The sequence below is a fragment of the Myotis nattereri genome (assembly GCF_964212035.1).
Source record: "Myotis nattereri genome assembly, chromosome: 9".
In the NCBI taxonomy this organism is placed as follows: Eukaryota; Metazoa; Chordata; class Mammalia; order Chiroptera; family Vespertilionidae; genus Myotis; species Myotis nattereri.
The window spans coordinates 18,220,810-18,233,983 of record NC_138084.1 but is presented as its reverse complement, the minus strand read 5'-3'; the positions used below and the strand labels follow the sequence as shown (position 1 = coordinate 18,233,983).

At 37.4% G+C, this 13,174-nt stretch overlaps 2 protein-coding genes across 2 annotated transcripts in view; one reads left to right on the top strand and one right to left on the bottom strand.

Annotated features, from left to right (window-relative positions):
- LOC308524758 (olfactory receptor 4A5-like) overlaps positions 1-13,174 on the bottom strand; it is a gene marked incomplete at both ends in the record, with an annotated part of 363,276 nt that overhangs the window by 122,828 nt on the left and 227,274 nt on the right. The window lies entirely within an intron of this gene.
- Positions 2,573-3,511, top strand: LOC308524671 (olfactory receptor 5G9-like; the record flags this gene model as incomplete). The annotated part of the gene is made up of 1 exon (XM_081099249.1): positions 2,573-3,511. The coding sequence occupies one exon, from the start codon at positions 2,573-2,575 to the stop codon at positions 3,509-3,511; it is 939 nt and encodes a 312-aa protein (XP_080955375.1).

Here is a 13,174-nt window from a genome sequence, read left to right as displayed (position 1 = left end):
ACACTCTGAGCCAAACCAGTTAGGGCTGTGTTGTACAGTTTTAACTCTCATAACTGAACACTGGGAGACAGATTGATGAGGAATATCTACAATTAGGGGGAAAGCTAGTTTTTAATCAAAATATAAATTTTGAATATCCTTTGCCCTAACAATTCTAATTCATTGAAATTATTTTAATAAACTTAGATGAGGAAGTTCAAAAAGGAATTACATAAAAAACATGCTTAATGCAGAGAAAATATGTAGCCAGTGTACGCACCCTAAAACACTACTTGCCTATCAATTTATTAACACAAAGGAAATGCATAAAATCCAATAGTAGATATAGTGTAGGGAGTACAGTAAAAAAATAAGTAAATGACTTCAAAAAGTATAAATAAATATAAATCTATATATACATTTAAAAGCTTTTATAAAAGCGAGGATTATCTACTACCAGATTGTAGACAACTGTAGAAATTTTTAATTTTAAATCTTTGGCAGTTTATTTTAGACAATAGAATTTCAAGATGTGCTTTTGAAATGAGTAAAGAATCCTAGATTCACAGACTGTTTAATTAAATCATTATTTTTATGTTGTTAAAAAACTTAATTGCTTATAGTACAGAGGTATTTTTTGCAACCTACAATGCCTTCTTTTCCTGTTTCATGCAACAGGGAGCCTTAACTAAACCTGGTTTCCTTGGTAGCATTGTCATGCCCTTATATGAAAATGGCCATCTCTCAGGATCAGACAATAATTTTCTGGAAGAAAGACTTTCCATAGACAATTGTCCACTTAGTATTAGGCTTAAGGACACCAGTGATATCAGGAAAGCCATGTAGATACAGATATATTTTATTTATTTAATATAAACACATGTACAGAGATATAATCATAATGAAATGTCAGCATGGATTGGGGAGGTGGTAGCTCATTTTTAATTATTTAAAAATTCTAACTTCTGATTTTGTACATTTTCTGAAATAGATTCATTTTTACATGGAAAATATTTCTTGTTGTCATGCCTAGAGAACTTGAGACCAAGGGTTTGGAATCTTGCATATTGATCAATAGATTCTTATTCAGAATTTTTTCTTCTCACATTCATCTACCCTCAACTCCACTTTATATTACCACAAAATGTAGGCGGTCACACACGATATTATTCTTGCACACTAGAGGCCCGGTGCACAAATTTGTGCACAGGTGGGGTCCCTTGGCCTGGCCAGCAATTGGGGCCGATCAGAGCCATCTCACCCACTTCCAATCAGGCCAGCTGGTCAGGGAGGGACCACAGGAGGGCTTCAGGGTGTGTCTGGCCTCTCACCCACTCCGGATTGGCCAGACCCCAGCAGCAAGCTAACCTACCAGTCAGAGCGTCTGCCCGCTGGTGGTTACTGCGCATCATATCACCGGTCAAGTGGTCAACCAAAGGCTCAACTAATCGGTCAGACACTTAGCATATTAAGCTTTTACTATACAGGATAATTGATTGGGTAAAATATGGCAGTGGGATGGAGAATTCCATTGGCCTCCCAAAAACCACCAATCCTCCCAAAGGGAGGCCAAATTTGAAGATCTTCCCATGAAAAAAGAGTCAATGAAAAAACAATTATAATTTTTAGGGAAGTGGTGTGAGGATATACTTTAGATATGAATCTTTCTAAAATAATGGAATTGTGCACCAGTGAGTATTTTTAAATGTCTTAGAGATCGGATCTGTTGGTGAATAACAGATTATGTGGACTCCAGTAAATTAGAGTTGAAGGGTTCACATGGTAGTCCATACTCTCTTTCTTTCTTCTAGGTCACCTGTGCAATAGTATCCCAAAAGGTTTCCATCACTTCCCCTGAGCAACAGCTGCTGTCAGAAGAGGCATGGTTAGCGCTGGCATATTCCTGACTGTGAACCCTAACATAACGTTCTCTGGATCCTCCAAAACTACTCCAGCAAGCACCACCCTCACTGCTCCACTGGGTCCTGGATCACAGACCATTTCTATCCCTTGTTTGTTAAGGCTGGATAGGACCTGAGGGGCTGATGGGGTATTGGGGGAATGTTATATGTAGGAGCCGGTAATCACTCTGCCTGCTTCAGAATTGGATTAATGAAGAAATAACAAAGAAATGCATTCATTACCTGAACCTCTCACTAACTACACTTCTCTATTACAGGAAAGAATAGTTCTATAACACTAAAATCTTGTCAGAATATGTGGGTTATCTGGACCAAATAATTTTAAGAGCTATTACCTATACAGAACATTGAGGACATCAAGTTCTTAATATAAGATAGAAGTAGTAAAAGTTATCGTAAGTACTGCATAGGTTGGTGTGAAAATAGCATGATTGATTTTTAATGAAACTACACTGCAAACTCTATCAAGCGCAATACAAATGTAGGTAATATTATTAGCATAACCACGTCCACAATTTGTAATAAATTGGGTATGTTTCAAGGAGAGTCATTTTACCTAAAACATATTTAGCAATGTTTATCTCTTCTTCCAGTTACTGAAAAATAGTACTATGATGTGAACCCCACTTCCACTTCCTTCTTTAACACAAAGGGGTTTCCAGGCCTGAGTGATGGCTGCTGAGAACTGCACTGTGTTTGCTGACTTCATACTCCTAGGACTTTCTGGCAGACAGGATGTGCAGCGCGGGCTCTTTGTGCTCTTCCTGCTGGTTTATGGCATCACCGTGATCGCCAATCTAGGGATGATCCTGCTGATCAACATGGACCCCAGACTCCACACGCCCATGTATTATTTCCTGAGCAACCTGTCTTTCTGTGATCTCTGCTACTCCTCCACTGTTGCTCCCAAGATGCTGGTTGATTTCTTATCTGAGCTAAAGAGGATTCCATATAATGTATGTGTTGTTCAGATGTTTATTTTCGGGTTCTTTGCAGCTGCGGAATGTGTCATGCTGTCTGTCATGGCATATGACCGTTACGTAGCCATTTGTAATCCACTTCTTTATACAACTGCCATGTCCAGGAGTGTTTGCATCCAGCTCGTGGCCACTGCCTACATTGCAGGTTTGGTGGATATGACCATCTTCACCTATTGCACAACTCTATTGTCATTCTGCAATTCCAATGTCATCAATCACTTCTTCTGTGACTTCCCACCCTTACTAGCCCTCTCCTCCTCAGATACAACCATCATTGAAATAGCATTGACCCTTTCCTGTAGCTGTGTTGTGGGGTCCAGCATCATCACTGTCCTCCTCTCCTACAGCTACATCATAACCACCATCCTTAGAATGAACTCAGCAGAGGGCAGACGCAAAGCCTTCTCTACCTGTGCCTCCCACCTAACCGCTGTGGGGGTATTTTTTGGTACACTCTTTTTAGTGTATTTCCAACCCAGCTTGAGTAACACCATGGACATGAACAAAGTGGCTTCTGTTTTCTATACAGTTGTCATCCCCATGTTAAACCCACTGATCTACAGTTTAAGGAATAAGGTTGTGAAAGGTGCCCTGAGGAAAGCAGTTGGCAGGAAGTTATATCTTGGGTGAAAGCGTATTCACTCAAAAAGTTTTTGTTTAGAGATATTGAGAGCTCACATTCTGTTACTTTGACAAGTGTTCTGTGGAGTCTCCCAGTAGTACACTTCTGCGTATTTCTTTACCTATATTTTTACCTAAATTAAATGTAGGATACAGGGATTATTAATCTTTTTCTCTTCAAACTAAGGCAGAGTAGTAATATGTTTGCTTTACTGTTTTACAAAGAGGGTCTTTTTATATACTTTCTCTATTCAAGGGTATGTCCCAGAGAGATATGGGCATAGTAGCATCTGCCTCCATGTCAATTACATTTATTTTACCTAAAGCTCCATTTTTTCAAAACAATGGGTTTAATAAAATTACTCAATGAGAAAAGAGTTTTAGTGGTTTAAATTAGGTGTTACTGTTTTGTGGGGTTGTTTTTTGTTGTTGTTGTTTTGTTTTGTTTTTGTCTTCTTCCTATGTGCTGGCATCTAACTATACATTTTCATCATAACACTTAGAAATAATAAGTAGTAAATAAATTAATAAAACTAAATTTAAATTCTCCTGCCCTAAGTCAACGTTTTATAAATGCAAGACCCTTGACTGTCTTATTCAGCATTATTTATACTTTGCTATTTACAATGCTCATTTTCAGGATGCCATTCAAAATCATTCATTGCAGCAATATTTACAATATTTACAAGATTTGGAATCGGCCCAAGTGCCTATGAGTAGATGACTGGATAAAAAAAGCTGTGGGGCTTTTACACAAGAGAATACTTCTCAGCCACACAAAAAGAAGGCAATCTTACCTTTTGCAACAGTATAGTTGGACCTGGAGATTATTATGCTGAAGTGAAATTAGCCAGTCAGGGAAGGGCAAGTACCATATGATTTCACTAATATGTGGAATCTAGTGAACAAAATAAATTAACCAAGTGGAGACATACTTATGGACACAGAGAACAGACTGACAGCTGTCAGAGGGGAGGGAGTTAGGGGCTGGATGAGAAAGGTGAGAGACTAAGTAAAGAAACAAAAGAAAGACTCCTGGGCACAGACAACAATATGGTGATTACCAGAGGGAAGGTATGGAGGGAGTAGGAGAAGGTAAAGGGAGGATAAATGGGATGGAAGGAGACTTGACTTGGGGTGGTCAACACACAATACAATATACAGGTGAAGTATTGTAGAATTGTGTACCTGGAACCTGTATTTTATTATCAACGTCAACCCAATAAATTCAATAAAAATTACTGAATGAATTGATGTGTCTCCTGCAAGACTGTTATAAAAAGGAACCTTTGACCCTGGCTGGTTTTGCTCAGTGGATAGAGCATAGGCCCTCAGACTGAAGAGTCCTGGGTTTGATTCCAGACAAAGGCACGTACCTAAGTTGCAGGCTCAATCCCCGGCCCTTGTCACTGGGGTGTGTGTGCGGGAGGCAACCAATGGATATGTCTCTCTCACATCAATGTTTCTCTCTGTGTGTCTCTCCCCCTCCCTTCCACTCTCTCTAAAAATCAGTGGAAAAATATCCTCAGGTGAGAGTGAACAAAAAAATAAAAAGAAGGCTTTTTCAATGAAAAAACAAAAACAAAAACAGAAACATAAACTTTCCTTGTTAATTTTATTCCAGTATGTTCATCTTCATAAAATCCAACTATATTTCTTCTTTTGGCCTAAGCTGAGTAAGTATCAGATACAGGGATCATTTGATGTAGAGAACTTTTTATATCCATTAATTCTGATCATTCTGGCTGCTCTGCGCAGCGAGGCCTGGGGGTCCTCCGGCTCTGTGCAGCGCGGAGGAGGCTGGTCCTGGCGGAGAAGGTGGGTTGCAGCAGGGGAGGGCAGTTGGGGGCGATCAGGCTGGCAGGCAGAAGCAATTAGGGGCAATCAGGCAGGCAGGCAGGCGAGCGGTTAGGAGCCAGTGGTCCCGGATTGTGGGAGGGATGTCCGACTGCCGGTTTAGGCCTGATCACTGTATAGGACATCCCCCGGGGGTCCCAGATTGGAGAGGGTGCAGGCCAAGCTGAATTTTGTGCAGCCATACATGAATTTTGTGCACCAGGCCACTAGTTTATTTTAAAACTAGAAATTTGTACTTTTGACCTGGATCACTCATTTTTCCCACTCCCATTCCCATCTGAGGTAATGTTCAATCCTCCAATTTTTTTCTATATCTAGAGTTCATATTTTTGGTTCATTTATTCTGTTTTTCAATTCCAAATATATATAATATTATATGGTAGTAGTCTTTCTCTAACTTATTTCAATTAACATAATGCCCTTAAGGTCCAACTATGTTGTAGCAGAAGGCTCAATTTCGTTCTTTTTTATTATTATTGTTGAGAGCATTACAGATGTCCCCCATTTTCCCTCTTTGCCCCCCTCCACCTGGCTCCCGCCCCACCCCTGGCCTTCACCATATTATCTGTGTCCATGGGCTATGCAAATATGCATATAAGTTCTTTGGTTAATCTCCCAGCCTAACCCCCCTTTCCTCCTGATATCTGTCCATCTGTTCCATGCTTTGTTAACAAAACTGAGTAATTAAGTATTGAGTAATTTGTAAAGGAATCATTTGATATCTGCTTACTCAGATAAATAACCTATTTAATCTAATGGACAATAATATTTCCTGTTAGACCTGTGTGAATTTGTCAGAACTCCTTTGTCATTAGTATAAGGAAATTAAATATTTCACTTATTTACATTGTAATCAAATTTCATAAGTAAATGTTTTTATCTCTGTGCAAGAAATATCATTGTATACATTAATTTAATATTTGCTCCTGTTTTTTCAAATAATAAGAGATACACTATACATACCATTATGTATAAATCCAAGTCCATATGGATCACATACTGAAATATACATTTAGAAAAAAATGTGAACACCATCCACAATCAAATTTTCATCTATCAACAGATACACACATACATAATGTGTCCAGAAAAAAGACAGAATTGTAGTCTGGCTGGTGTTGCTCAGTGGTTGAACATCAAACTATAAACCAGGAGGTCACTGTTTGATTCCTAGTCAGGGCACATACCTAAGTTGCAGGCTCAATCCCTGTAGGAGGCATGCAGAAAACAGCTGATCAATGATTTTCTCTCATCATTGATGTTTTTAATCTCTTTCTCCCTCTCTCTTCCTCTTTGAAATCAATAAAAATGTATATTTTCAAAAAGACAGAATTACATGTATCTCAGGAACATTTATTTTACCTTTTATTTTAATTTAAAAAACTTAAATTACAATAATGTGACAATTTGCACAAAGTCTGTTGTTTTCACTTTCTTTTTTTATCATGTCTTGTTTGCTTTCAAGAAATGTGTCCTATGCAGAGTTCAGCCACACATATGGATTATAAGTGCTGTGGCAAGCCAATGAGGAAGAGTGATAGAATAGTTCTATAAGGAGTATTTCATGTGGCAGAAAACACTAAACATGATGTACACCCAAACTGTATCATTATAATTTTCATTTATTAGTTTCTATGAAAAATTATTGTCAGTGATGAAATCAATTCTGTTTTCTTAGGGAAAACATACAAAACTACCCATCCTATTGGACATCTATTTGTGTTAGGCTCACAGGCTGTCTCTGAAATGTTGTTAAATGTTTTCTAAGGTTTTTGTGGCAGGGATGTTTTCATTTCTGTTTTCACTTACTTTACTTAATAGATAAATATATGTATACTAGAGGGTCGGTGCACAAATTTGTGCATGGGTGGGGTCTCTCGGCCTGGCTGAGGATTGGAGACTGATCAGGGCCTGCTGGCCTGGGGGAAGGGTCTGCAGGAGGTTGGCTGTGGAAGTGCACTGACCACAAGGGGCAGCTCCTGCATTGAGCATCTGCCCCCTGGTGGTCAGTGCGCGTCATAGCTACCAGCCAGTTGTCCAGCCATCTAGTCATAATGGTCGCTAAGGCCTTTATATATATAGAAGACATCAAATGTTTATCTAATATATACATGTAGATATATAAATAAAAAACTTTAAAGATTTCAGGATAACAAATCCCATTTACTATCAGATTATTGACAACGGCAGGATTTCATTATTAATTTTTAAATCAAGATAATACACTTTCAAGACATAGGCTAATTGTGAAATTAATAAAGCATACAACTTTCATAGAACATTTTATTAAGTGATTAGCCTATATTTACTAAAATACTGACTTGCTTATAGGACAGAGTCATATTTAGCAACCAGCAGCCCCTACTTTTCCTGTTTGCTGCATCATTAAACCTCATTTTCCTTGGTAATATTGTCATGTACTGAACTTATATGATGATGGTCATTGCCTCAAGAACAGACAACCATTTTCTGGAAGAAGGAGATGATAAGTAGATAGTTATCTATGCACTATTATGTTTGGAGGCAACAGTGATATAAAGAAAGCCATGCAACAAAGAAATATTTTTCACAATTGTTTGTGTCTGATATCTTAAATTATTTTGTAAATCTTCACCCACACCCCATAGTTAAAGAAAGCTGTTCTATTAGAACATAAATCCTTTGAGAATAAATTTACATCACCCAATTTTCAGCAATATATTGCTACCCATGTTATGCATTTAATGGGGACTGGGAGTTAGACTGCCTGTCTGGAGGGGCTTCCATGGTTCCAAAGGTAAAGTTTGGATCCTGCCTCAGTGGAGTGCAGCCTGAGGAAACGGACATCCCTGGGGAGGGAGTGCCTGCGGGGAAAATAAGTATGGAAGGGAATCAGAAGAAGGTGACCAAGAATGACCCCGCCTCCTCCAAATACATACCAGGGAGGCAGAGAATGGTGGTAAAGCTCTCAAGTACTATACATATAGCATTTTCTTACGTTTATCTGCTGGTACGTTGCTAGCAATTACTTAGGTGGTTTGAGATTTGCCGTAGCATCTCCCACAGGAGTACATCTGGTGTTTTAGTATTGGGATCATCACACACGCAAGAGCAATACACTGTGAAAAGTCATTAAAACTAGTCAATAAGATCAGTTTTACAAAATTAAAAATATATTGATTTCACTGAATTTTGCCTGAGATTATTCAACCGTTAGAAGCTAGGAATAACTAACTACAAAGCAACACACAAGGAAAACAAGAAGAAACATAAAATTTCCTGAACTATTGGAGCGCACAAACTCTATATGCCTTACACATCTTATCTTTCTTATTGTTTAAACAAATTTTGCCTTTACAGATCTCTGGCAATTAAATTAACTCTAGTAATATTCAAGATGTATAGCTAATGTAATGAGTATTATACATTTTATAAATGATTCAAACTCAAAATAAAGTATTACTCAATAAAGGGACAATGCAAAAATAATCCCCCACGGCTGGCAGGTTGTACAACATAAAGAAATATGTCATAGTTTTCACATCAGCCTGTGGATTTCCCCTCTTTCCCTCATTCTGATGAACAGATATGGTCCTATTGACAACTCTATAGAAGCTGCATAAATAAAGGTTGGGGGTAAAAGGAACAGGACATTCTCTAATGTCACTGGAGGAAAGGACGCCAGTCTCCCTTGAAGTGTCCATAGCATTATATTAGTTAAAATTATAGAAAAAACTAAAATACCCAATTTATAAAGTTTAAGTTGTAAGGGAAATTTATTACTAAAAGTATATATTTAAAACTTAAAAAAGCAAAGTAGTATTCTCATTAGTATTCAACTTGCAACAATTTCTATTTGCTTTCTTATCACCAGAGATAGGGAATTTAGAGCTGAGAAGGTTATATAAACAAAACTTGTAACTTCTTCACTATCCCAACCCTAAAGTCTCCTTTGTCTTGTCTTGAATTTTTCACAAATTTATTGTTTTTCTGTCTACATGGTATATAAACTGCGTCCTTTGTTCACCTCTTTGAGTCTAACATTTGATATGGGTCCCCTCTCCATGCAAAATTCAATTTGTCTTTCTCCTGTTAATTTGTGTGATGCCAATTTCCTATTAGGCCAGTCAAAGAAAACAGAAGAGAAGAAGGAAAAAGTTTCCTACCCTTACACAAGTCAAAAAAAAAAATCCTTTCAATGAGGGCAGTTGATGTGTACTTGTGGGAAGGAATCTGACAATAACTAATGAAAATAGCAATATGTGAGACGACTGTATTTCTAAGTGAGAAGTGAAGGAGGTGTTTCAGAAGTAGAGGAAACAGGATAAACAATGCAAAGCAGATCAAAATCTAAGTTCATCAGACATCTGGTTTCACTGGAGGAGAGTGTAGACCCATGGTAGCATGAAGCACAGCATTCAAATAAAGTCTGTTAAATGTCTGACACTGACCAATTTACTCAAAGGAGTGAAGGATTAAAACTTTGAGCCTTTGCTAAAGTTGTTGCAGCATTCACAGGGGAAAACACAGAGGCAGAATCTAATTAATCATATTCTCACAACACAGAGGAGTGGAGGCAGAGGCTTTAGAGATTTGTCCCAACAGTCATGAGGTAGAAATAAAATGCAATCTGCCTATTGTTGGAGTATCAGAGATAAGGACAGAAAGACTTGCTCATTTCAGGTAGGTTTCTTTTCATTTAAATGGGAAAGGCAGCTTAAAATAAAAACATATGTCAATTTTCACACTTTATTTTGTTTTCACTTCTTTTTTATCATATTTCTTTCTTTTGAAAAGGGATTTGTCCTCTTGGCCTCAGTCATGCAACCAGTGAAGGTGAGTGATCGACTAGATCTGCAAAACGTGTTTCAGGTTTCAGTAAACACTAAGATGCCATACACCAAAACGGTAGCATAAAAAGTTTCATTTAGGTGGCCAAAGGGATGGGGGATGGAGACATCTGTAACAGTGTCAACAATAAACATAAACTAAAATATAATTATAAAATAAAAATAATTTTTTTCATTTGCTAACATACAGAAGCATTGTCAGTGATAAAATCAAGTTTTTTTTCTTTAGAGAAAATATATAAAATTTCTATCATATTGGATATCATTAGTGTTAAAGCTCCAAGACTACCTCTGAAAATTTTAGTTCAGTATTTAGTGCAAGGATGTTTCCATCCTGAAAATTCACTTGCTTATAAAAAAAATTTTAAATAAGTATAAAATTTCAAAAGATGTTTATATTCACATATTCAGTGTCTCAAAAATGTATACACACACTGTGAATCTTTGTTGATTCCAATGGGTTAAATCTGAAAAGAAAGAAAGAAACATCAATCCAGCTATCAGCTGTTAAAGTATGTATACATTTTGGGGGGTACCCTGTATATATAACTTTATAAGGTTTTATAAAAATAAGGATTATGGACTATCAGATGGTAAAAAATGGCAGGATTTCAGTATGAATTTTAAAACTTTAGTAGCTTATTTGTAGTTTTGAGATAAGTTTGTGAAATTGGCAAGGCATACTACATTCAGAGAATATTTTAATTAAATAATTATTTTTTATTTTCCTAAAACACTACTTTGCTTATAGTATAGATATATTTATAACAACATGCAGTGCCTTCCTTTCATGCCACAGGGAGCCTTGACTAAACCTGTTTTCCTTGGTAGCACTGTCATGCACTTATATGACAATGGCCATCTCTCAGGATCAGATAACCATTTTCTGGAAGAAAGACTTTATAACTAGACAGTTGTTCACTTAGTATTATGTTAAGGGGCACCAGTGATACCAGCAAAGCCATGTCCATACAGATTTTTTTTCATTTATTTAACTTAAATACATGTACTTAGCTATAAATACAATAAAATGTAAGCATGGGTTGGGGAGGTGGTAGATCATGTTTATTATTTTTGTTGTATTCTTTCCTTTTGTATATTTTATAAAATATATTCATTTTTACATGGGAAACATTTTTAATATATTTTTTATTGATTTCAGAGCAGCGGTTCTCAACCTGTTTGTCGCAACCCCTTTGGTGGTCAAACGTCCCTTTCACAGTGGTCGCCTAAGACCACCCTGCATATCAGATATTTACATTATGATTCATAACAGTAGTAACATTACAGTTATGAAGTAGCAATGAAAATAATTTTATGGTTGGGTCACAACATGAGGAACTGTATTTAAAGGGCCAGAAGATTGAGAACCACTGTTTCAGAGAGAGGGAGAGATAGAAACATCAATGATGAGAGACATTCATTGATTGTCTGCCTCCTGCATGTCCCCACCAGGGATGGAACCCGCAACCCGGGCATGTGTCCCGACCAGGTATCAATCCCTGACTCCTTGGTGCATGGGTCAATGCTCAACCCCTGAGCCACTTCAGCTGGGCATAAAATACTTTTTGCTGATCTGTCTAGAGAAGTTTAGGCTAAGGTTTTGGAAGGCTGAACATTAGTCACTGGATTATTATGTATATATTCTTATTTTGTCTTTCATCTACTCTACTTTCTTTATATTCCCACAGAAATGAGGTCAAAGATGATATTATTATACAGCAATTGATTGGGTAAAATATAACAGTGGGACGAAGAATTCCATTGGCCTCTCAAAGACCACCAACACCACTGAAGGAGAACTTGGAGATGTTCATGTTAAATAGGGATCAATGAAAACAATAAAGCAATATTACAATTTCAAGGGACGTGGGATGGGGGTATAGTTTAGACATGAATCTTTCAGGGGTAATGGGACTGTGCACCAGTGAGTATTTTTAAATATGTCTTACAGATCTGACCTGTTGGTGAATAGATCATGTGAATTCTAGCAGGTTAGAGTTGAAGGGCTTACACAGTAGTCCGTACTCTCTTTGTTTCCTTTCAGTCATATGTGTGAATAGTATCGCAAAAACTTTCAATCATTTCCCCTGAGCAACAGCTGCTGTCAGAAGAGACATGGTTAGCGCTAGCATCAGGGACCCTCCAAAACTACTCCAGCAAGCATCACCCTCACTGCTCCACTGGGTCCTGGATCAGAGACCATTGCTATCCCTTGTTTGTTAAGGCTGCTTAGAAACTGAGGAGTTGATGGGGTATTAGGTGAACGTTATATCTAGGAACCTATAATCACTCTGCCTATTTCACAATTGGATTAATGAAGAAATAAAAAAGAAATATATTCATTACCTGAACCTCTCATTAATTGCACTTCTCTATTACAGGATAGAATAGTTCTGCAACACTAAAAAGAAAAACAATATTGTCAGAATATGTGGGTTATCTGGACCAAATGATTTTTAGAACTATGAGGACATCATTGAGATCTATGAGGACATCATTTAGAACTATGAGGACATCATAGAACAGAACATTGAGGACATCAATTTCTTAATATAAGATAGAAGTAGTAAAAATTATCATAAGTTCTGCATAGGTTGGTGTGAAAATAACATGATCGATTTTGAATGAAAGTGCACTGCAAACTCTAAACAAGTGGTTCTCAACTTTCCGGCCCTTTAAATACAGTTCCTCATGTTGTGGCCCAACCATAAAATTATTTTCGTTGCTACTTCATAACTGTAATGTTGCTACTGTTATGAATCATAATGTAAATATCTGATATGCAGGATGGTCTTAGGCGACCCCTGTGAAAGGGTCATTCGACCGCCAAAGGGGTCGCGACCCACAGGTTGAGAACCGCTGCTGTAGACAGTGCTAGACGATTGTAGGCAGTATTATTGGCATAATCACTTTATCAATTTATACTTACTTGGATATATATCAAGGAGAGTCATTTTACCCAAAGCATACTTAGCAAAATGCT